The 24949-nt window shown below is 37.8% G+C and overlaps 1 protein-coding gene and 1 long non-coding RNA gene across 6 annotated transcripts in view; one reads left to right on the top strand and one right to left on the bottom strand.

The window, feature by feature from the left end:
- LOC307191226 overlaps window positions 1–24949 on the bottom strand; it is a 750426-nt gene that overhangs the window by 646054 nt on the left and 79423 nt on the right. The window lies entirely within an intron of this gene.
- GPR85 (G protein-coupled receptor 85) lies at window positions 5983–9130 on the top strand. Of its 2 annotated transcripts, none has more exons than XM_079932052.1 (2): window positions 5983–6153; window positions 7538–9130. In XM_079932052.1, the coding sequence occupies exon 2, from the start codon at window positions 7708–7710 to the stop codon at window positions 8818–8820; it is 1113 nt and encodes a 370-aa protein (XP_079788178.1). In that variant the 5' UTR covers window positions 5983–6153; window positions 7538–7707; the 3' UTR covers window positions 8821–9130. The 2 variants fall into 2 exon arrangements, with proteins under 2 accessions (XP_079788178.1, XP_079788177.1); XM_079932051.1 differs by having other exon boundaries at window positions 5983–6434.

Below are 24949 nucleotides of genomic sequence, written 5' to 3'. Positions count from 1 at the left end.
TATTCTGTCATGTATGTGAGCACCAGGTTAGGAGCTCAAAGCATAAATTTCTGCTCTTGGCTCATAATCTGCATGACAGACACTGTTATTAAAAAATGGTTTGAAATTATTAAGTAGTAAGGCAAATAAGGAATCATGTAAATGCTAATGTAATAAGGCTAAGAAGCAAACAAAACTTGCCCAAATCCAGAGTAAATCCTTGGCCAAGAAAACTTTCTGCCCATAATACAAATAATTATCCCAGCCTTATTAAATTAAGAAAACATAGAGTTCAGCTGGAGCCTGTGTCACTGTTTTTTTTCTTCTTTTTCTTTCGTGTCCTCCTCACAGTGTCTAGCACAGCACCCTTTATGTAGTAGGTTCATAATCACCCATTCAACAAAAAGGGTGGAGTGCCCTCTATGTGCTGGATCTGGGCACCAGGGAAGAAAAGGGCAAAATAAGATACTGTCTGAACTCTCATAGGGTTCCTATTCTGATGGAGACTGACATTTATAGAAGGAATGAAATAATGTTGTGCCAGGACTTATGTCCTTTCCGATGTAAAATTAGGCAGATATCACACTTTTATTTTTCCCAAATGTTAACCACGTTAAAGTAGTAACCATGTTTATGAAGTATGGGAATTTTGTGTTTGTCCTTGTTTTATAGAATTATTACTCTGTAAAGAGAAAATTATAAAGTTTTAAAAATTAGGAGAAATGAAAGTGAAAGGGCTAACCAGAAAATCAGAATGCAGGACTGGACAGTTACTACGGGAAGCTCTTAAATTAGAGTCTAAGGTTCTTTACTTTCAGCCATGTTTTAATAATGCCCATTTATCAAAAAGCTAAACACCACAAAAGCTTAAATAACCATAATCCACTCATATTATCATATAACTGGTGCTTATAATAATGGCCTTAACTCACTGTATTACTGAGGTAACCCTGAATAATCAAAGAAAAAAATGTCTTAGACTTCTTGAGTTTTTAAAATTATATTGCATTTTTATTCTGTGAAAATTTATAATCCATATAAGATATGTATGACTCTCCATTAACCTGAATATTAAATTAAATTTCCCAATTCTTAATTATTTTACCAACACTTGCTTTTCCTCCCTACCTCGCTCCAACACACACACACACACACACACACCCCTACACCCACAGGCCACACTCACTCAAACTATACCACATAGGTCACTTTTCTCTTTTTCATGGTTGAGACTAACTTTATCTTTAAAAAAAAGACAAAAAAGAATGAGACAACTTAGAATATTTTAATAGACCAAGGGCTTTTGATCAAATCTCTAAAGTTTTACCAGGCATGGTAGGGAAACTTGCATTTGCTCTCATTCACAGCATCACATTTAAACAGTGCGTAATAGAAGAAGAGTTTTAAAGACTTCCAGAAGAAGAAGGCATGCTATATTTATTTAAATAACTAACACTGTTCACAAAACATCAAGAGAATTCATTGAAACCTTCATCACTAACAGTGCTGTCATTAATAGCAAAATAGTTTCTGAACCTGACCTTATAAGCCTTTAAGCCTATGCCCCTCACTTGTTAATCCCTTTCAGTGTGACTTGCTCTTCTGAAACTGCTCTCTCCAAGGCTGCTAATGATTTCCTCACCACCAGATTCAATCATATCTTCTAATCCTTCATCCTTTTAAACCTCCTAGATACAATTTATACTGACGACCACTCCTCCCTTGAAATTCTCTCCTCCCTCAAGGTCTATGACACGGATGTTTCTTCCTTTGTTCTAGCTGTGGTTCTTACATGTTCCATCTTGTTTCGTAAATATAGACATTATCTTAGCTTTGCAGTTTGTTCAGAAAGAGAAGGATGGGCCTGTTTATTTATTTAACCTCAACCTTACCTCTCAACAGTCTCTCCCTTGGCAATGTCATCCAACAGTTAACCTATTTCCACCATCACCTACCTATAAGTACTTCCTGAATTTGGGGTCTTCACTTCCAACTGCATATAAAACATCAGCATTTAAATGTTCCACCAGCATTTCATATTCAATCTGTCTAAAATTAACTCATTATCTTCCTTACAAACCAGCTCCCCCTTTTTTAACTTTTGCTACCTCTAGTTAATGGCATCTCCTATCTCCCAGTTAGTTATCCAAGCTCCAAACCTTAGAGTCAATTCTTACTCCTCAATCTCCTTTGCTTCCCTTATCTAATCACTTGATTAAAAAACAAACAAAAAAACACAGCTTCTACCTTCTCTTACCAATCAGATCTATCGCTTTGTTTCTGTTCATTCCACCCCCTCAACTTCTACCAGTTCAGGCTTTTCCTACATTGATGCAACTGCCTGTACACTGATCCTATGTCTTGATTTTTCATTTCTTGCAAGATCTAGCACAGTGATTCCTAGAGAGTAACCTCAACAAATGTTTGTTAAATGAATTAAATAAAGGAACAAGTTTTAAAGTTTTCAGAGAGAAGGAAATTGTGAACAATAAAGATCAGAAAAGGTAAATTGCTAAGTTTTAAAAGCCTGGATCTTAAAATGAGAAGGAAGGTCTTAAGAGATGCTAGCTTTAAATTTTTAAATGTATTATATTTACACATCGGAACCTGTTTTGTGACAGAGTAAAGAGAAAAATCTGACAAATGAACTTTTAGTATTTTGGGAAGAAACATGCCATATTCTTAATCTTTTAAAAACTCATTAAAATTCTGAAGAAATCTCACTGTTTGAGGTGTTCACACTTATGGTTATTCCAAACTCCAGAGGCATGATTTTTTAAATCCAGTGGCAGTTTTTTAGGTATAGTATATTCTTTCACCATTCTGTTCCTCAAGCATGAGTACAAAGCCCCCTAGAAACTTTCAGTTACTTAGATGTCCCTGTGAAAAAGGTCATTTTTTGCCACAGACTAGCAGGTGAAAACCATTTTCAAAATATAAATGCATACTCTCCCTTTCTGTTGGTCACTTATTCTAGGTTAGTGATTTTTTTTTTAATAATCTATTAGAAAATGTTTCTGCGCAAAAGTCCCTGGTGAGAGCCATTCTTACCAAGTTCCAGAAATTTTATGGAAGCTTCTTTTTCATATATAACTTTAGACTTTACTAAGAGTTGGGACTATCAAAGATACATATTTTTAAAGGTTTAATGACAGGCGTTAAGTGGGAGAGATAGTACTTTAAATGAATGGTCACAAAATCTTTAGAATGCTTATCCTAGTCTATCATTCTCTGCATTTGTGAAGGATTGTTTACTTCCTGACACATTTTCACATAATGCATAGAACAAAAATACTGCATTTGTCCATCATGAGACTGTGAATTTGGCAAAAATCGGACATGTCCAATTAATTTTGAAAAGAAGATAATTGCTGCTTGAAATAAAAACTGTATATATTACAAGAACCAAATTAAGCAGATTACATCAGTCTTCCTAATCCACTGATCAATACAGTAAATGTAGTATGACGAGAGTTTGAAAACCGTTACACTTCTTCAAACTTTTAGAATCCTTCAAACCCAGGGTATATAGTATTTTGTTGTTTGCTTTGTCTCTTTACTCTCAACCTGAAAATCAATTTTTCTAGGTTTGGTGATATAAGGAATCAAAAAGAAATTAGCTATGATCAAATAAGGTTATGATCTGAACAACTGAAGTGATAATTTTATATTTGAGAATCTGTAGATGATATGAAGCTTTTGTCCATTAACGTATTAAATATATTTTTAAAAATCTCTGTTGATGAAAGATGCAGGCTTCCATGTTTTCTCCAGTAGAGTTAATGAACTAAATGGAAAATATCTCACTAATTTCTTAAACCCCCTTGTGAGGCAAGAAAATGACATTCTCATCTAACAGCTGTAAAAACCGAAGAACTAATAGATGTAACTGCACTCAATTGCAAAGGAAAATAATAGCTCTAATATACCGTGAGTTGTGGATATGAAAGAATATTGCATACACATAACCCCTCCCTCATTTTTAAGGAATCAATCTTGGATCTTGGCCCTATACCTTTTGGCAGAGTAAATTATTGCCTCAAGGGCAGGCTGTGCAGTCATCCTTTTAATTTACTTTTAAATAGCTCTTCCCTAATCCATACCACCTAAGATTGGGCCAATCATGAATTTTCAGCAAACTTAAGTCACTTATTCTATAGATTTTTTAACTAGAAATTTTTCTAGTTAAAATTTTTTTTTAAGTTTACATTTTCTAGATTTTTCTCCCTAAATTCAGGAGATAATAACTCTTTGCAAAGTACATTGGGACACTAATTGGGAAGTAAAAAGGAACAAACTGAATTGATTTGTAGTTTCACAGAAATGAATTTGACATTTCACTTACAAGTTGCAAACCCACGTATAGTTTTGAACACTTCTGAATTTATTTGTTTTGCAAAAAAGTGGAATGTTTCACTAGAATCGAAATGCCCTCAAGTTATTTCCAGTACTGCTGTAGAATTGATTTTTCTAGGTTAAGGGAACGCCAAAGTGAAGAGATACTTCTTTTTTTCTTTAATCATTATCTATTTTTCTTAACTGGGTTTAGGACATCCCAAAACAAATCAGGAAAATGTAACTTCATTTCAGTATTACCAACATAGGGCATTTTGTAATGACTGTAACATGACTGTGACATTATGACAGTGAAGTATTCATTTTTAATCTTTTTAAGCTTTAAACAGAGAAAGCTTTTCCTCGGTATGTCCAATAGAAATACAATATGTAAATTAATCCATATTATCTGTATGCTGATTGGCTTGAGTTCCCCCGAATGTCACAATCTCACCACCCAGCAATGAGGTATTTTACTGCTGTCTGGAGATCAAATTATTGCTGTAGAGAAGATCTTTATTTTTTCTGTTTCATTAACAGATTATTATAAAGCAATAAGCATGCAGGAGGAGAATCAGACGTTTTACCTTGGGAATTAATGAAAGCATTTCTGCTCGTTTTTTGGAGGTGGAGTTGTCGTTTAAAATCTTATACCACCCCCACAAACAAAATTCTTACGAAATGGTAAAATAAGGAAATCCATGATTCCAGAGACATCCCTAAGCACCCAGGTGTCAGGCTATGTACTGTCGTGTGATATCACCGGACCTTTTGAACGGGTATAAGTTTTATGAATCGTTATATTCCTAGTATTTTTCTTCCTTAACAACAAAGGGGGGAAGGAAACTCACATACATACAACTGCTGTGACATTACAATCTACTGGTCAGCTTTACTTGCAAGAAGCAAAAGAAAGGCTATTGCTTGGTGGGGTGGAATGCAAGGAGCAGTCATTTAAAATTTGTGTAAGCCTCGTTCTATAGTCATATTCGTTAAAGTAGAATGGACATAAATCATTTTGCAGCTTTCCTCTGAACTTAGTTTCTTCCTACTTAACGCATATCTGCGTGCACTGGAGAACAGAAGAAGACTAACAAAGGGCTGCCCTAACCTGCCTTCCCTTCTTCCCCATTGACAAGATTTTTCCTGACTATGCCTTTTTTCTTTTTAAAAAAAAATTTTTTTTTCTTTTCCTTTCTTTTTCCTTTCTCCCCTCCCCTCCACTCTCCCCCACACCAAGCTAACCTGCAAATGCAGTCAGCTCGGGAAATCATTAAAGAAGAAAGCTGAAAGAAGCTCCCAATGCTTTGGACCGCCCTAAAAGAGCATGGAGGAAAATGGGGAAAGCGAGGGTTCCCGGAAGCTGAGGTGGAGGCGGGCACCCCGGGCTCCGGGGTGCGCTGCCCTAAGGGAAGAGGGTGGGCCTGAGGTCCTGAACGAGCCTTTCCAAACCCCACTCCCAATGCAGGGAGGGAAAAGTTCAGAAGCAGCCGCAAGGGGACACAGGCCAATTTTGCCAGTTCAACAGGACAGGACATTCAATAAACCCAGCCCGCTCTGGAAAAGGGTCGGGGCTCCTGTTGGCTCCACAGAGGCTGAGGTAGCCCCCTGCCGCCGCCCTCGCCACCGCTGCCGCCGCCGCCGCCGCTGCCCCTGCGTTACTGGGGGAGACGGTGCCGCTGCGACAGGGGAGGACGCGGCTGGAGCTCAAGGAGGCTCCAGCGCGCAGGCGCCGCCGAGCCCTGCCTGGATGTTCAGTCAAGGCACTAAGGCAAAAAAAAAATCAGCAGTTTATAGAAAGAAGAAGCTATAGTCTGTCGGGATATCCAACACCAACAGGTAGGAGGATATACTCTCGGTTAAGTTTGGGGGGAGGGGGCACACTGTTGATGAAACTGCAGGTTCACCGGGAAAGAGCCCTCCTTGAGTTTTTTTTTTTTTGTTTTTTTTTTTTTTTGACAATAAACTGCATAATGGAAGTACATTCAGACAATGCATCTTCAGTAGGGCTTACTGAGAGCTCCATTTCTGGAAAGCGTTGCAAGACTGAGGAATATCAGACTGCGAATCACCGGGAACAGTTCCCTTGCAGCACAGAAGCAATCTCTCCCCATCTTCGCGTATGTAATGCATGTCTCTCTCCCCCTCCCCCTCCTCCACCCCCCCATTATAAATCCAGGGGTGGCGGATTTCAGGTTTCGTAATGTTGCATGATGCGATCGGTATTTACCCGGGGATGTACCGGTGGGGAAATTAAAATCATCGAACGCAGTGTTGCCTGGGCTTCTATCAGCATATTCCGGGCAAGTGAGAAGTGGCAAAGGAAACATGCTTGGTGGGAATAACAGAGAAAGCCGATTTCCCTGGTGGGGCTCCCCAACACCTAGGAGACAATGTGCATTTTGTTTTAAAATGAAGCCACTTGCGATTTGCAACGAAGATAATCAGTGTAAATGGGAAAAGCTTAATTGCCCAAGAAATACAGGTTCATGTTAAATTCATTTGAATTCAGGCAGCCCCGGTCTACAAATGTAAGTGCATTATTCCTCTGGGTGTTTCCCTGACCAATATTTACATTAACCATTTTTAATAATCATGTGGGTTTAAAAGAGAAAAGATTTGCCAAAAATGGGGGGGGGAGGGAAAGACAAAAGATTAAATCACATCAAATCCTGGGACAAGTTCCTATTAATTTAGAAGTCTAATGTTGAAATCATGCTTTAAGATGAATCAACAAATATTCCTCTTATAATATGCAGCATGAATAGTGGCACTTGAGTCAAAAGACATATATTTTGGAAGGGTTCTTTGGATCCATATCAGCAGAGAAGCTGCAGGGAAAACACTGACAGATACTAACAGACCTCAGATAAATGTGGGTTGTCTCTTCTCTGTCTCCTATTAGCAATCTTGTAGATTCCATTGCAACACTAGTGATTAACTCCAGGACTGGCATATTTTACAATTGGGGAACATTTTATTCCTTCTCTCCTAAAGGTGCCCAATCAAATGTATGTTCTTTTAAATAGAGACATTTTAAAATTCATCTAGCTCAGAAAACTGAACAAGCCAATTCTCTGAAATCTCAAGCAAAAATACTAAAGCAAATAATATTCAAAATTAAAACTTTATTTGCTTCCCCATAAATGAACAGCTTTATGTTAGCACTGCCTGACATCATTGCTTGTTAACTTTAGAACTGATAGCTCTTTTTTTTTTCCAGATATTCTGATGGCAAATCAAATGGAAGAAAAGAGGAAGCATGACTGCAGATCGGATCAGTTCTCTTTGTGGATTACATTTTCAGTAAAATGCATGGATATATCTTTTCCTTGTTCTTATATCTAGATCATGAGACTTGACTGAGGCTGTATCTTTATCCTCCATCCATCTATGGCGAACTATAGCCATGCAGCTGACAACATTTTGCAAAATCTCTCTCCTCTAACAGCCTTTCTGAAACTGACTTCCTTGGGTTTCATAATAGGAGTCAGCGTGGTGGGCAACCTTCTGATCTCCATTTTGCTAGTGAAAGATAAGACCTTGCATAGAGCACCTTACTACTTCCTGTTGGATCTCTGCTGTTCAGATATCCTCAGATCTGCAATTTGTTTCCCATTTGTATTCAACTCTGTCAAAAATGGCTCTACCTGGACTTATGGGACTCTGACTTGCAAAGTGATTGCCTTTCTGGGGGTTTTGTCCTGTTTCCACACTGCTTTCATGCTCTTCTGTATCAGTGTCACCAGATACTTAGCTATTGCCCATCACCGCTTCTATACAAAGAGGCTGACCTTTTGGACGTGTCTGGCTGTGATCTGCATGGTGTGGACTCTGTCTGTGGCCATGGCATTCCCCCCAGTTCTGGATGTGGGCACTTACTCATTCATTAGGGAAGAAGATCAATGTACCTTCCAACACCGCTCCTTCAGGGCTAATGATTCCTTAGGATTTATGCTGCTCCTTGCCCTCATCCTCCTAGCTACACAGCTTGTCTACCTCAAGCTGATATTTTTTGTCCACGACCGAAGGAAAATGAAGCCAGTCCAGTTTGTAGCAGCAGTCAGCCAGAACTGGACTTTTCATGGCCCTGGAGCCAGTGGCCAGGCAGCTGCCAATTGGCTAGCAGGATTTGGAAGGGGTCCCACACCACCCACCTTGCTGGGCATCAGGCAAAATGCAAACACCACGAGCAGAAGAAGGCTATTGGTCTTAGATGAGTTCAAAATGGAGAAAAGAATCAGCAGAATGTTCTATATAATGACTTTTCTCTTCTTAACCTTGTGGGGCCCCTACCTGGTGGCCTGTTACTGGAGAGTTTTTGCAAGAGGGCCTGTAGTACCAGGGGGATTTCTAACAGCTGCTGTCTGGATGAGTTTTGCCCAAGCAGGAATCAATCCTTTTGTCTGCATTTTCTCCAACAGGGAGCTGAGGCGCTGTTTCAGCACAACCCTTCTTTACTGCAGAAAATCCAGGTTACCAAGGGAACCTTACTGTGTTATATGAAGGAGCATCTGTACATCTTTAGCCTTGTGAAACACTAACCTTCTCTGCTAAGCAATTGTGGCCTGTAGCCATTTCTTGAGAAGAAAATCAAGAATGGGATCAGCAGTTATAAGGATTTGGGCAACATTCTGCAGTCTTTGCAATAGTTCACCTATAATCCTATTTTAAATCTCAGAGTGATCCTGCTGACTGCCGGCGAAGGTTTGTAATTAAGAAAGGACTGAACCACTGCCCTAAGTTTCTTTATGTGGTTGAAAACTAGATAATGAAAGTAGCAGGTGCTAAGTATCAGTGCTAAACGCTGTGTATATCACTACTTACGAAAAAACATCAAAAAAAAACCAATTAGCATTGGACATCTTAATAAATTAAGTTGACATGAGGTAAATGTGTTGATAAAAACTAATTTTAGAAGTTTGAAGACTTTAAAACATTTCATACTATTATTGTTTTGCAAGGACTAAAATATTTGGGGACTTAAAGTACTGTAATTCACTAAAGACATGCCATGAATTATTGGATTACCACACTTTTAAAAAATCGCCTTGTAAGTTTTGGGGAGCATTCCAAAGCAGTATATTGGTTCCAATTAGAGTTTACTTTTTTTGTATTAATACATTACTGTTTCTAAATACCACTTTCCTTACCTACTAGTGAAATTGCTAGCATCGAACTGTATTATGTGGTTTTTGTTGATTTGGTATAAAGTTTTTCCAATTCATCTATATTTTACAAATACTAGATACTGGTCTGGGAGGCAACATTAATGGTACCAACCGGTCACAACTGAGCAGTTCTAATAATGCAGAATAAACACATGTTGCCTTAAAGGATTATCTAGTATCTTTCATCTTATTTAGCATTGGAGCAAACTGGAGTCATGGGAAATTGAATCAGTAACTGGTCATGGTCATGCAACTGGAAGTGCATGGACGATCATTTAATACTCTTTCCTTTTTCCTCACATGGTTTGAAAATTAAGGTGCACATCACTGGGATAATGAGATTTTCTTCTGAGTTGTGCTACCCATTCTAGTGTGTTCTAAGAAGGAGGCAGTTGATGTGTGTTTATATTTTAAGTCAGCTGTCAAGGGGAGACCACAGCCTTAGTATGACATCCTGCACAATTTGTAAAGCCTTTATTCTACCGAAGGCACAGTCTTGTTTATACTTTCTGCACATTCAGTGTATTGGTCGTTTAAATTATTTCAGTTCTAACTTGTGAAAGCTTATAATATGATTTCTAGTATTTCAGAAATACATTAGAGTCTGTGAGTCTCATTCTTCAAGATACAGATGTGTGAATTTCAATATAAAGTTGCATTTGCCAAAATTTACTTGTGTAGCCTGTTACTTTTCTTGGAATAAATTTTACATTTTTGGCAGTTAATTTTTTTTTTAATTGGGAGGCAAGCACAAAATAGGAAGACTAGCTTTATTATGGTTTTGTTTCTTTATTTTTGTAGCTACTATATTCTGGAACTGAAAATGCATGAATGATGGGGAACCTAAAGCTGATAAACTGACAAATAATATTATCTGCAAAAGCATTATTTGGTAGCTTTTGTCGTATTTATCCTATTTATTCTTACAAAGCCAGTAATATTTAAAGATGTAAACCTGCTTAGTTGGTTGGTTCAGAATTTTAATATAAACATCACATTTTATTTTGGGCCATGGTAGAAATTTTGGATTCTAAATACATAACTTGTAAGAAGAATGGTTTACAATTACATTATGACAAAACCAGAAAAGTTGTTATTGTTTTTGTTTGTTGTTCATTGTTTTTGTTTGTTTGGGGGTTTTATTTTTATTTGGTACTTGAAAATTAAGATTAGGAATCTAATGGAACAGAACTCTTTATTGCTACAGTGTTTCTGTAAAGAAAACATCAATATAAATATAAGTAAGGAAAAATAAATCATTGAAATATTTCAATGATATATGCAACAATTCAGTTTTGCTCATATAAGGACAGCTCAAGCCATGATTTAGTGAGCACTCTATTTGAACTCATTTTTACTTTATATCAAAGTTGATTGGATCTGAGACAAAATTTAATGTACAACAGTGAACTGAATCTAGCAATAAAGACCCCTTTTGGTACTAAAATCATTATCTAAAATACAATTAAGGAAATGCTATCAAAAGGTATTGGGATAACATTATGTTTCCAACTCAAAAAGTTTACAGTAGAGACATAATTACCATGACTATATTTATAAAGAGCTTCGCTTAGAGGTTCAAATATCACCAGCAATCAGTAGAAAATTCAACAATGATCTTGAGGCCAGAGAGACCAGGTTTTATTAACACTGGCCTCCATTATATACACAAAAACCCGGCATGGATTAAGACTAGGAGACTGGGAAGTCAAGAGCAACAACCAAGTGAGATTGCCTGATTCTACCTAGCTATTTGGAACAACATATTCCAACAGCTTTGGTAAGTGATCAACCCCAGTGATCAGTGAATAATACTGAACTGTGGTGACTCTCATTTAAGCCTACTCTTGACTAACTTGGCATTTCAGGTCAAGGGGCAAGCAGTGGGTGAGATACATCCCCAGTTAATCAATGCTATTTGTAAGTCAATAAGTAATGGTAGCAATCATATAAAATAAAAGTCTGCTTCAGTGACTCAAGGACCAAATCACATTATCTATTTTGGCACCCATTCCAATATTCAATATTGAAAAACTGTTGCAACTAATTCAATTTGAAAATGTTACTAATCTTCAACCCATAAAAATACATTCCCACTGGGGAGTCCAACTTCCCTGTGAGAAAAACCCTTTATCAGTAATAATGTGTCCCTCTAGGACTAATTACATCTGAGTTGAACAGGCTTTAGATTGTTTTCCTTAATAGTGGTAATGTGTTTGCATGGATGTGTCTATAATCTCATCTGGTTCCTTTTGTGCACAGTGGATTTATTTGTGAGATGCCTGGCTGGAGCTAGGCATTAAGTCTGTGACTGTGAAACCCTATGCAGATATTAACTGAGGCAGAAGGAGGTGAGTAACTGGCTCAGTTTCCCGTGGAGGCTCCATTTAAATAATACAAAATTAACCATAGTGATTAGATTTTAAAATTATTTGTGGGACAACCTATTGACTGAATTATCTTCTCAAATGTTAGCTGGTTGGGTTTCAACACCAGCATTTTTCATAGAGGTTAATAACTGATTTGTCTTTACATGGTTATGGCCCCTTATCCATTTGCCTCTACATCCATGAATACTAACTGAAATGCTTATTTATTCATTCATTCAACAAATATGTGTTGGTCACTGAGCTTGGTGCTGAAAGCACAGTAGAAAACAGGCAGAACAGAATTAAATATGTAGTAGCAACAAGTTACAAGTGTTACAATAGTAAATGTTTCTAAAATGGACTTGATATTAATGACCATAAATGGACTCTCTTCCATTTTCCCTTCATGCCTTACCCCCTACCTTTCCCAGTATTCCCTGGGATCTTTTATATATCATACTCCCTCAATTCAGAGGGAGCCCCCCCATTCTGCTCACATTTCATTTAGATGAATCACCCGTGCTGTGTTTTGGAACCCTGAGTTCCCTCATTGTTAGTGGTTACACAAAGTAACAGCAAACCCTGAGTGTTAAAGTCCTCCCACTCCTGACTCTCCACTTCCATGTGGAGATACTTCAATTCCTTCAAATGACAGGGAGATGTTCTTTCTTCCATACTCATACCTTCCTGCAAGTTAGCATGAGAATGCCTGGGTAAAGTGCAATCAAAGGAAGGCACTAAGATGTCAACTCCCAGGGGGCCTCCCATGGTGCTCACAGGGTACATATCTTTTATTATGAAAGCATGCTACTCCTTCAATGTTTTTCTTATTCCTTATTAGAGATAAAACAAAACTCCCTACCCCTACCCTCATCAGCTGAAAAGTTTATTTGGCCTCCAAAATTTACTTCTATTGCAAATACAATGAAATGTACTTAAAATTATAGAGACGTATCCTTTTCAGCTAAGGCATGTAATAGCGCATTGTGTTGCAATGGGAATTACTGTAGAACAGTTGCAAACAGAACGAAAACCCTTCACTTCTGTAGATAAATTTACTTTACATTAGATAAATTTACTTTGTTCCATTCTTTATTCCACGTGTAGCATAAACTATATTGTTATTAAAACAGAGCAAAACAAAAACCCCAGCTTATATTAACTTTATCTTAAAAAGAAAATTAAAAAGATAAGACGACAAATAGCAGTGTTTCAAGTACTGGCTAAATACAAGACCGATGATTACCAGAATTATGGGTTATTTACGATTCTAGAATCACGTGAGTCTGTTTTTCTATGCAAAAATGCATCATTTTCATGTTTGTTAATAGTCTCATAAATGTTTTTAATGGAAACTGCAAGGTCTACTAAGATAATTGTTTGTTGCTGACATTTTTCTTTTGTTCTTAACTCTGGGTATGCTAGTGTTCTGTGACTTTCCTAATTCTCTCACAAACTTTTTTTATACCATATTAAAATGATAGAATTGCTCAATTTTGAGGCACAAGTTCACAGTTAGTCTATACAGTGGTTAAAACTAAGGGAGCATTTGGAAATGACTGGATTATTTTTTGCCATGAGTCGAAGCAGTCAAATAAGCTAAAGGGCTATTGAGAACTGGGGCAATGGAGAAAAGATTGTTTTGGCTAACTCATTTTGCCATTTACTGCATTGTAACAAGCTCTAAAAAATATATTTAAACCAAGAGGCTTTAACTTTATAAAAGGATTATATAAATAAGACTTTGTTTTTAAAATGGAGAAGCAGTTTTTATATCACATCCTTTTGCCAAGAGGATGATGTCTATTAACTGCTCAAACCCTTTAGATTAAAAGGCTTTTAAAGCTAGTTTTCCTCCCACCAGATTAAGTAGTTAATACAAGGGCTGGAGCCCTGAAAGGCCCCAGAGCAAAGTAAAAAAGAGTGTGTTTCCCTCTGAGTGACTGTGAAAAAAGACCTTAAAGGAGTAACAGGTGGTTTGGGGGTTGAAATTAATCACACCTGGCATTCACAGCTAGTCCCTTAGCTCCTTCTGGTGCCATAGGATCTCATCATCCTCAGAAAGACAGGTTCTCAAGCTTGGCTTAGAGGCAGAAAACAGTTCCTTTTTTCTCTTTGTGTTTGGAAAATTATAGGTTCTTGACACAGTATTAAAATTGACACTGTAATGCATGTCCTGGATTATGAAGTTTTGAACAGATAATAAAATAACATTTAACTTATATGGGTATTCGAGATCATGGGAATAATGATCAATGGGAAGTAAGTCATTTACTACAGCACAGGAAAAAGTTATTATATTATTTAAAAACTTTAAAGCTGAATTGATAATTGAGCTTCAACTAGCTAAAGTTAATTAGCTGTTTCTTTTCATAGCTTTAAGAAAAAAAATTGGACTAGATGAAAGAGGAGTTTGTTCTTTTCTCTTCCATCCTAAAAGATGTTGAATTGAGAGATTTCATCTTCTCCAGGGAAAAAAAGAAATTTTGATCATTTTTAGTAAGCATTTTTACTTAAATATAATTCAACAATCATTTATTGTGTGGCTACTGCATATATCATCTTGGACAAGTTACTTAACCTTTCTATGCCTCCTCAATAAAAAAGGGATAATACAGCATACATCCTGATGTTATTGAGAGGACTCAATGAGTGCATCCTTATGAAGCCTTTAGAAGAGAGTCTAGCATCTTAAATAAATTTTAATTTTTACTGGTTCTCTCATAGTTCACCATTTAGCAGCAGAGACATGAACAAATTATGAGACAATGTGATAAGTGCTGAAAGAGAGATATGTGAGATAAGTGTAAAAGAAACACAGACAAGCAATTAACTCTGTGAAGATGGGAGAAGGAAGGTGAGAGAAAAGGTGGCAGCTGAACTCAGTCTTGAAGGATAATTTTAATTATATCTACTTGACAAAGTTAGGAAAGCCATTTCAGAGAAAGGAAATAATAAAATGAGCAAACTGTATAGAGACTTGAAAGCTCATGAAGTGTTCAACATAAGGATCCGGTACTAATCAGAGAAGTTTAATGTTGTGTGGCTGGGGCTTAGGTGCCTGGAAGGGGAGGACCAAATGGCAGAGGGGTTAAAAAGCACAAGACATGGAAGTTTAAGTCCTTATTCTGTCCCTTACTATCTTTATGATCTTGAAAAAAGTTCATTAAACTCTTTGAGTCTCAGTTTGCTTATCTGTAAATGGGGGAGTAAGTAGCAGCAACCACTACTTTCGAAGATTAAAAATTGAGATAATAATAACTATTATTAATTAAATACTATTTGCTAAAAACTGTTCTAAACACTTTTCATATATGAACTCATCTGATTAACATAAGAAGTAGATGCTATTATTCTCCATACTTTACAAATGAAGAAACTGAAGCACAGAGAAGTTAAGTATTGGGTTGGTCAAAATTTTCATTTGGATTTTTCTATAAGATGTTCCAAAAATCCCGAACAAACTTTTTGGCCAACCCAACAGTAATAGGCAAAAGATGGATGTAAAGCACTTAGTACAGCGTGCAGCCCAGAGTGAGCATTCACTAAATATCAGCTATGCTGCCGCTGCTATTGCTATTGTTCATTTTAACAAAATAACTGAAGAAGGTTAGAGATTAATGGGAGCTGAAGTGACTGAGCAGAAACAGCTCCAAAAAAAAAAGAGCTCCAGCCCTCAGTCTTCAGCTCCACCTTGCTGTTCTCCCTTTTTCCACTAAAGGAAGCAAAGAATAGTAAGTAGTCAGTTGTCTAACAGCCCTCTCCACTTTCATGTAGGATCATATTAGCACAGAAACAAGAATCCATCTGATCTTTCAAATGAATATTTAGAAGGACATTGCTCACATTACATCACTCAAATTTTGAAAGTGGACTACACAACTCATACCATGTGGAGAGTTTTACCTACATCTAGCTCATATTCTTCAGTCCTACATCAGTTTTGTCACATTTTATATAAAGTGGAGATTTTAAAGGGATGATTATAGTAAGCTGGGTAAAATCCTTTCAAGGCATCTGTTACCTAGTCTCCCTTTAAAGTTCACCTTTCAGGATCACCATTCCCAGCCACGTCCCAACTACTTACACTTATTTCCCTACTCTGAAATCTCTCCAGAGACTTCTGTAACTCTAGCATTCATAACATTCAAAACTACACATAGTAAAGGAATGATTAATTGAGAATATAATGGCAGAATTACCTCATGAGTCCTGCCCACTTGGCATTCATGCATCCACATGGTCCTCACACTTGTATGACTATTAACTCATAGTCATTGTTTACATGCCTGGTGATCCTTCACTGCATTTTCTAAAGCTGATGTTTTGCCCATTTGAACTCCCCTATATCCATCCCAATTCAGCTTCATTCTTTTTATTTGATCTCTTACTTTACCAGTAACAGTACCAAGGAGATTTCATCTTCTAAAGTGACAGCCACTGCCTGAGAGCCAATTCTCACATACAATATTTCAACTAACTAGGTTCCTACCCAAGCAGCTGTAGGTCCAAACTAATCCCAGCTTGTTGATATCAATGCTAGAGAATATCTATAGCATATTAAGATGCTTTTCACCAGGCTTCTCCTTTATTCATGTGCTAACTTCATAACAACACATTATTTATTTTTTTAACATTTTTTAAAAATATCTTTCTTGGAGTATAATTGCTTTACAATGGTGTGTTAGTTTCTGCTTTGTAACAAAACGGAATCAGCTATACATATACATATATCACCGTATCTCCTCCCTCTTGCATCTCCCTCCCACCCTCCCTATCCCACCCCTCTAGGTGGTCACACGAAGCTGATCTCCCTGTGCTATGCGGCTGCTGCCCACTAGCTATCTATTTTACATTTGGTAGTGTATATATGTCCATGCCACTCTCTCACTTCGTCCCAGCTTACCCTTCCCCCTCACCATGTCCTCAAGTCCATTCTCTACATCTGCGTCTTTATTCCTGTTCTGTCCCTAGGTTCTTCAGAACCATTCTTTTTGGTTTTTAGATTCCATATATATGTGTTAGCATAGGGCATTTGTTTTTCTCTTTCTGACTTACTTCACTCTGTATGACAGACTCTAAACCCATCCACCTCACTACAAATGACTCAATTTCATTTCTTTTTATGGCTGCGTAATATTCCATTGTATATATATGCCATATCTTCCTTATCCATTGATCTTTCAATGGACACTTAGGTTGCTTCCATGTCGAGGCTATTGTAAACAGTGCTGCATTGAACATTGTGATACATGTCTCTTTTTGAATTATGGTTTTCTTAGGGTATCTGCCCAATAGTGGGATTGCTGGGTCATATGGTAATTCTATTTTTAGTTTTTTAAAGAACCTCCACACTGTTCTCCATAGTGGCTTTATCAATTTACATTCTCACCACAGTACAAGAGGGTTTCTTATTCTCCACACACTCTCCAGCATTTATTGTTTCTAGATTTTTTGATGATGGCCATTCTGACTGGTGTGACATGATACCTCATCGTGGTTTTGATTTGCATTTCTCTAATGATTAGTGATGTACAACATCCTTTCATGTGTTTGTTGGCAATCTGTATATCTTCTTTGGAGAAATGTCTATGTAGGTCTTCTGCCCATTTTTGGATTGGGTTGTTTGTTTTTTTGATATTGAGCTGCATGAGCTGCTTGTATATTTTGGAGATAAATCCTTTGACAGTTGCTTCATTTGCAAATATTTTCTCCCATTCTGAGGGTTGTCTTTTCGTCTTGTTTATGGATTCCTTTGCTGTGCAAAAGCTTTGAAGTTTCATTAGGTCACATTTGTTTATTTTTTATTTTATTTCCATATCTCTAGAGGTGGGTCAAAAAGGATCTTGCTGTGATTGATGTCAGAGTGTTCTGCCTATGTTTTCCTTAAGAGTTTTATAGTGTCTGGCCTTACATTTAGGTCTTTAATCCATTTAGAGTTTATTTTTGTGTCTGGTGTTAGAGTGTTCTAATTTCCTTCTTTTACATGTAGCTGTCCAGTTTTCCTGGCACCACTTATTGAAGAGGCTGTCTTTTCTCCACTGTACATTCCTGCCTCCTTTATCAAAGATAAGGTGACCATATGTGCATGGGTTTATCTCTAGGCTTTCTATCCTGTTCCATTGATCTCTCTTTCTGTTTTTGTGCCAGTACCATACTGTCTTGATTACTGTAGCTTTGTAGTGTAGTCTGAAGTCTGGGAGCCTGATTCCTCCAGCTCCGTTTTTCTTTCTCAAGATTGCTTTGGCTATTTGGAGTCTTTTGTGTGTCCATACAATTTATAAAATTTTTTGTCCCAGTTCTGGGGAAAATGCCATTGGTAGTTTGATGGGGATTGCACTGAATCTGCAGATTGCTTTGGGTAGTATAGTCATTTTCCCAATGTTGATTATTCCAATCCAAGAACATGGTATATCTCTCCATCTGTTTTTAACGTCTTCAGTTTCTTTAATCAGTGTCTTATAGTTTTCTGAGTACAGGTCTTTTACCTCCTTAGGTAGGTTTATTCCTAGGAATTTTATTCTTTTTGTTGCAGTGGTAAATGGGAGTGTTTCCTTAGTTTCTCCTTCTGATCTTTCATTGTCAGTGTATAGGAATGCAAGAGATTTCTGTGCATTAATTTTGTATCCTCCTACTCTACCAAATTCATTGATTAGCTCAAGTAGGTTTCTCATAGCATCCTTAGGATTCTCTAGGTACAGTATCATGTCATCAGCAAACAGTGACAGTTTTACTTCTTCTTCAACGATTTAGATTTTTTAATTTCTTTTTGTCCTCTGATTGCTATGGCTAAAACTTCCAAAACTATGTTGAACAATAGTGGTGAGAGTGGACACTGTTCTATTGTTCCTAATCTTAGAGGAAATGGTTTCAGTTTTTCACCATTGAGAACGATGTTGGCTGTGGGTCTGTCATATATGGCCTTTATTAGGTTGAGGTAGGTTCCCTCTACGCCTACTTTTTGGAGAATTTTTATCATAAATGGGTGTTGAATTTTGTCAAAAAATTTTTCTGCATCTATTGAGATGATCATACGGTTTTTATCCTTCAATTTGTTAATATGGTGTATCATATTGATTTATTTGCATATATTGAAGAATCCTTGCATTCCTGGGATAAACTCCCCCTAATCATGGTGTATGATACTTTAATGTGCTGTTGGATTCTTTTTGCTACTGTTTTGTTGAGGATTTTTGCATCTACGTTCATCAGTGAATAGCATCTATGTTCACCAGTGATACTGGCCTGTAGTTTTCTTTTTTTTGTGACATCTTGTCTGGTGTTGGTATCAGGGTGATGGTGGCCTCATAGAATGAGTTTGGGAGTGTTCCTCCCTCTGCTATATTTTGGAAGAGTTTGAGAAGAATGGGTGTCAGCTCTTCTCTAAGTGTTTGATAGAATTCACCTGTGAAGGCATTTGTACTGGGCTTTTGTTTGTTGGAAGATTTTTAATCACAGTTTCAATTTCAGTGCTTGTGATTGGTCTGTTCATATTTTCTATTTCTTCCTGGTTCAGTCTTGGAAGGTTGTACTTTTCTAGGAACTTGTCCACTCCTTCCAGGTTGTCCATTTTATTGGCATATAGTTACTTGTAGTAATCTCTCATGATCCTTCATATTTCTGCAGTGTCAATTGTTACTTCTCCTTTTTAATTTCCAATTCTGTTGATTTGAGTCTGCTTCCTTTTTTTCTTGATGAGTCTGGCTAATGGCTTATCAATTTTTTTATCTTCTCAAAGAACCAGCTTTTAGTTTTATTGATCTTTGCTACTGTTGTCCTCATTTCTTTTTCATGTATTTCTGATCTCATCTTTATGATTTCTTTTCTTCTGCTAACTTTGGGGTTTTTTGTTTTTCTTTCTCTAATTGCTTTAGTTGTAAGGTTAGGTTGTGTATTTGAGATGTTTCTTGTTTCTTAAGGTAGGAACGTATTGCTATGAACTTTCCTCTTAGAACTGCTTTTGGTGCATCCCATAGGTTTTGGGTCATCGTGTTTTCCTTGTCATTTGTTTCTTGGTATTTTTGATATCCTCTTTGATTTCTTCAGTGATATCTTGGTTATTAAGTAGTGTATTGTTTAGTCTCCATGTGTTTGTATTTTTTACAGATTTTTTCGTGTAATTGATATCTAGGCTCATAGCATTGTGGTCAGAAAAGATACTTGATACGATCTCAATTTTCTTAAATTTACCAAGGCTTGATTTGTGACCCAAGATATGATCTATTCTGAAGAATGTTCTACAAGCACTTGAGAAGAAAGTGTATTCTGTGGTTTTTGGATGGAATGCCCTATAAATGTTAATTAAGCCCATCTTGTTTAATGTACTATTTAAAGCTTGTGTTTCATTATTTATTTTCATTTTGGATGATCTGTCCATTGATGAAAGTGTTAAAGCCCTCTACTATGAGTGTGTTACTGTTGATTTCCTCTTTTACGGCTGTTAACATTTGCCTTATGTATTGAGGTCCTCCTATGTTGGGTGCATAAATATTTACAACTGTTATATCTTCTTCTTGGATTGATCCCTGATCATTATGTTTTCTTTGTCTCTTGTAACAGTCTTTATTTTAAAGTCTATTTTGTCTGATACGAGTACTGCTCCTCCAGCTTTCTTTTGATTTCCATTTGCATGGAATACCTTTTTCCATCCCCTCGCTTGCAGTCTGTCTGTGTCCCTAGTTCTGAAGGGGGTCTCTTGTAGACACCATATATCAGGTCTTGTTTTGTATCCATTCAGCCAGCCTGTATCTTTTGGTTGTAGCATTTAATCCATTTACATTTAAGGTAATTATCAATATGTATGTTCCTATTACCATTTTCTTAGTTGTTTCGGATATGTTTTTGTAGGTCTTTTCCTTCTCTTGTGTTTCCTGCCTAGAGAAGTTCCTTTAGCATTTGTTGTAAAGCTGGTTTGGTGGTGCTGAATTCTCTTAACTTATGCTTGTCTATAAAGGTATTAATTTCTCCATCAAATCCGAATGATCCTTGCTGGGTAGAGTAACCTTGGTTGTAGGTTTTTCCCTTTCATCACTTTAAATATGTCCTGCCACTCCCTTCTGTCTTGCAGAGCTTCTGCTGAAAGATCAGCTGTTAACCTTATGCTGATTCCCTTGTATGTTATTTGTTGTTTTTCCCTTGCTGCTTTTAATATTTTTTCATTGTATTTAATTTTTGATAGTTTGATTAATATGTGTCTTGGCATGTTTCTCCTTGGATTTATCCTGTATGAGACTCTCTGTGCATCTTGGACTTGGGTGGCTACACCCTTTCCCATGTTAGGGAATTTTCAACTATAACCTCTTCAAATATTTTCTCATTCCCTTTCTTTCTCTCTTCTTCTTCTGGGACCCCTATTATTCAAATGTTGGTGCGTTTAATATTTCCCAGAAGTCTCTGCGACTGTCCTCAATTCTTTTCATTCTTTTTTCTTTATTCTCCTCTGTGGCAGTATTTCCAGTATTTTATCTCTCAGGTCACTTATCCGTTCTTCTGCATCAGTTATTCTGCTATTGATTCCTTCTAGAGAATTTTTAATTTCATTTATTGTGTTGTTCATTATTGTTTTTTTGCTGTTTAGTTCTCCTAGGTCCTTTAGTTCTTCTAGGCTCTTTAGTTCTTCTAGGTCCTTCTAGATGTAGAAAATACAACGTTTCTTTTATTTGCTCCATTCTATTTTCAAGATTTTGGATCATCTTTACTATCATTACTCTGAATTCTTTTTTATGTAGACTGCCTATTCCCTCTTCATTTATTTGGTCTGGTGGGTTTTTACCTTGCTCTTTCATCTGCTACATATTTCTCTGTCTTCTCATTCTGTTTAACTTACTGTGTTTGGGGTCTCCTATTCACAGGTTGCAGGTCCGTAGTTCCTGTTGTTTTTGGTGTCTGCACCCAGTGGGTGAGGTTGGTTCAAGGGATTTTGTAGGTTTCCTGGTGGAGGGGACTTGTTCTTGTGTTCTGGTGGGTGGGGCTGGATCTTGTCCTTCTGTTGGGCAGGGCCATGTCCAGTGCTATGGTTTGTGGTGTCTGTGAACTTAGGATGACTTTAGGCAGTCTCTCTGTTAATGGGTGGGGTTGTGTTCCTGTCTTGCTAGTTGTTTGGTATGGGATGTCCAGCAATGGAGCTTGCTGGCCATTGGCTGGAACTGGGTCTTAGTGTTGAGACATGATGTCTCAGAGAGCTCTCGCCGACTGATATAATGTGGGGCCAGGAGGTCTCTGGTGGTCCGATGTCCTGGACTCGGCTCTCCCACCTTGGAGGCTCAGGCCTGACACCCAGCCAGAGCACCAAGACCCTGCCAGCCACATGGCTCAGAAGAAAAAGAAGAAAGAAAAGTAAAGAAAAAAAAAAAACAGATAGAATCCCAAACCTAATGATAAAAGCAAAACTAAACAGAGAAAATCACACAAAGAAACATACATACACACGCTCATAAAAAGAAAGCAAAAATAAGAATGATCAGAACCCTAGGACAAAAGGTATAAGAAAATCTAAGCAGACAAATCACACAAAGAAACATACACACTCACAAAAAGAGAAAAAATGGAACAAAACAGAATAAATTTAAAAATTTATAGAATAATAAAATTTTAAAAAATAAAAAGAAGAGAGTAACCAGACCAATAAACAAATCCACCAATGAAAACAAGCACTAAAAACTAAACTAAGATAAACATAAAAACCAGAAACAAATCAGACACAGAAAGCAAGCCCCAAGTCTACAGTTGCTCTCAATGTCCACTGCGTCAATTTTGAGAACATTTGTTGTCCATTCCGGTATTCCAGAGATGCAGGGTTCATCAAATTGATTGTGGGGATTTAATCCGCTGCTCCTGAGGCTGCACAGAGAAATTTCCCTTTCTCTTCTTTGTTCACACAGCTCCTGGGGTTCAGCTTTGGTTTTGGCCCCACCTCTGTGCGTAGGTTGCCCTCAGGCTTCCGTTCCCGCCCAGACAGGACGGGGTTAAAGAAGCAGCTGATTAGGGCTCTCTTGCTCACTCAGGCCATGGAGAGTGAGGGGTATGGTAGTCATAACTGGAATGTGGGGCAAGCCTGCTGCGGCAGAGGCCAGCATGACACTGCAACAGCCTGAGGCACGCCATGTGTTCTCCCAGGGAAGTTGTCCCTGGATCTCAGGACCCTGACAGTGGTGTACTGCACAGGCTCCTGGGAGGGTATGGGTAGTGACCTGTGCTTGCACACAGGATTCTTGGTGGGAGCGGTGTCAGCATTAGCGTTTCATGCTCGTCTCTGGGGTCTGATAACCATGGCTTGTGCCCATCTCTGGAGCTTGCTTAGGCGGTGCTCTGCCTTCTGTGGGAGCACAGAGTAGGAATCCCTCTCCTAGCACACCCTGAAACAATTGTCTCTTGCCTCTTCAGCAGCTCCAGACTTTTTCCCTGACTCCCTCCCAGCTAGCTGTGGTGCACTAGGCCCCTTCAGGCTGTGTTCACGCAGCCAACCCCAGTCCTCTCCCTGGGATCTGACCTCCGAAGCCCGAGCCTCAGCTCCCAGCCCCCACCCGCCCCAGCAGGTGAGCAGACAAGCGTCTCAGGTTGGTGAGTGCTGGTCGGCACCAATTCTCTGTGTGGGAATCTCTCTCCTTTGCCCTCTGCACCCCTGTTGCTGTGCTCTCCTCCATGGCTCTGAAGCTTTCCCCCCACCCACCCCCAACCCTGCCAGTGAAGGGGCTTCCTAGTGTGTGGAAACCTTTCCTCCTTCACAGCTCCCTCCCAGAGGTGCAGGTCCCATCCCTATTCTTTTATCTTTGTTTTTTTCTTTTTTCTTTTGCCCTACCCAGGTACACGGGGAGTTTCTTGCCTTTGGGGAAGTCTGAGGTCTTCTGCCAGCATTCAGTAGGTGTTCTGTAGGAGTTGTTCCACATGTAGACATGTTTTTTATCTATCTGTGGGGAGGAAGGTGATCTCCATGTCTTACTCCTCCGCCATCTTGAAGGTCTCCCATAATAGCACTTTTAGTTTTAATCAGACAGACTTGATGCTCTGCTTCCATTTCAAACGATCAAATTATGGATATCTGTGCCCTGTTATTCCTTTTTATGTTCTATTCTCAATTATAAATAATTCATAGATTTCTTTTAGAGGCCACTACATTTGTTTCAAGTTCCTGTTTCAAATATATGAAACTTAAAATTTAGGAAGACATTTTAGTATGCCACCAGTTTGCAATTCTGAATGATCCATCACTGAACATGCTTACTTAATAAGCATCTACTGTGTACAACGAGTTGTACTGTATGCTTTAAAAACCTTTTAATTGCATCTAGTATGGCTAAGGTTTTAGTCTTAAAGACTTGTGAAATAAACACAAATCTAGTTTTCTCTTTGTAGTTGTTTTTGCTATGCTTTACATGCATAAAAACACTGGCTTTTAAATTCAACCCAGTACAGAAGTGTTTTGCTATTATTTTTAATCACACTCTAGGCTTACGTTTAAATGGCTATAATTAACTGTGCATTTAAATTTACAATTTCTGATTTTCAGCAACAAAATGATTTAGTTATACATCATTTTTATATATTTTGAGTCTAGCGGCTTGACTTTTAAGAGAATGAACTAGGAAAAAATATTATTATGGTAGTAACTTTTTAGCTACTAATAAAGAATTTGGTGGGTAGCATGGGAAAATATTCATGCATGCTAGAATTCATAATTCAGGGAAACAAATGTTCCCATTTTTACATGGCCCTTATACACCCAACCTGCACTAGGAATTCTGTACAATTATTGCATCAGTGCTTTTAGATATGATGCCACTCAGTTCCCTGATGCAGAAAGAACCTGTATTCTTCTCTGTAGTGCTATTATTTGTTATGCCTAGAAGGTCTTGAGCATTTTCTGCAGTGCCAGAGCCCCAGTGCTTTGTATTTCCATCATGGGCATGAAAAACTATCATTTTTAGGAAGAAAAACAGTATGAGAGAAAGACAGTTCTTACTATATTAACTTTAGCTGAGGAATATGTGCTCTCTGTTATAATTTTAAGAGCAGCTTAAATTTTATGTACATGATAAAATAGATCCTCATAAATATTCAACCGAGAACTATTCTATTTTCAGTCAACTAAAGCTATAC

Source organism: Stenella coeruleoalba (assembly GCF_951394435.1).
Source record: "Stenella coeruleoalba genome assembly, chromosome: 9".
NCBI classification, from domain to species: domain Eukaryota; kingdom Metazoa; phylum Chordata; class Mammalia; order Artiodactyla; family Delphinidae; genus Stenella; species Stenella coeruleoalba.
This window is presented reverse-complemented; position numbering and strand designations above follow the sequence as displayed.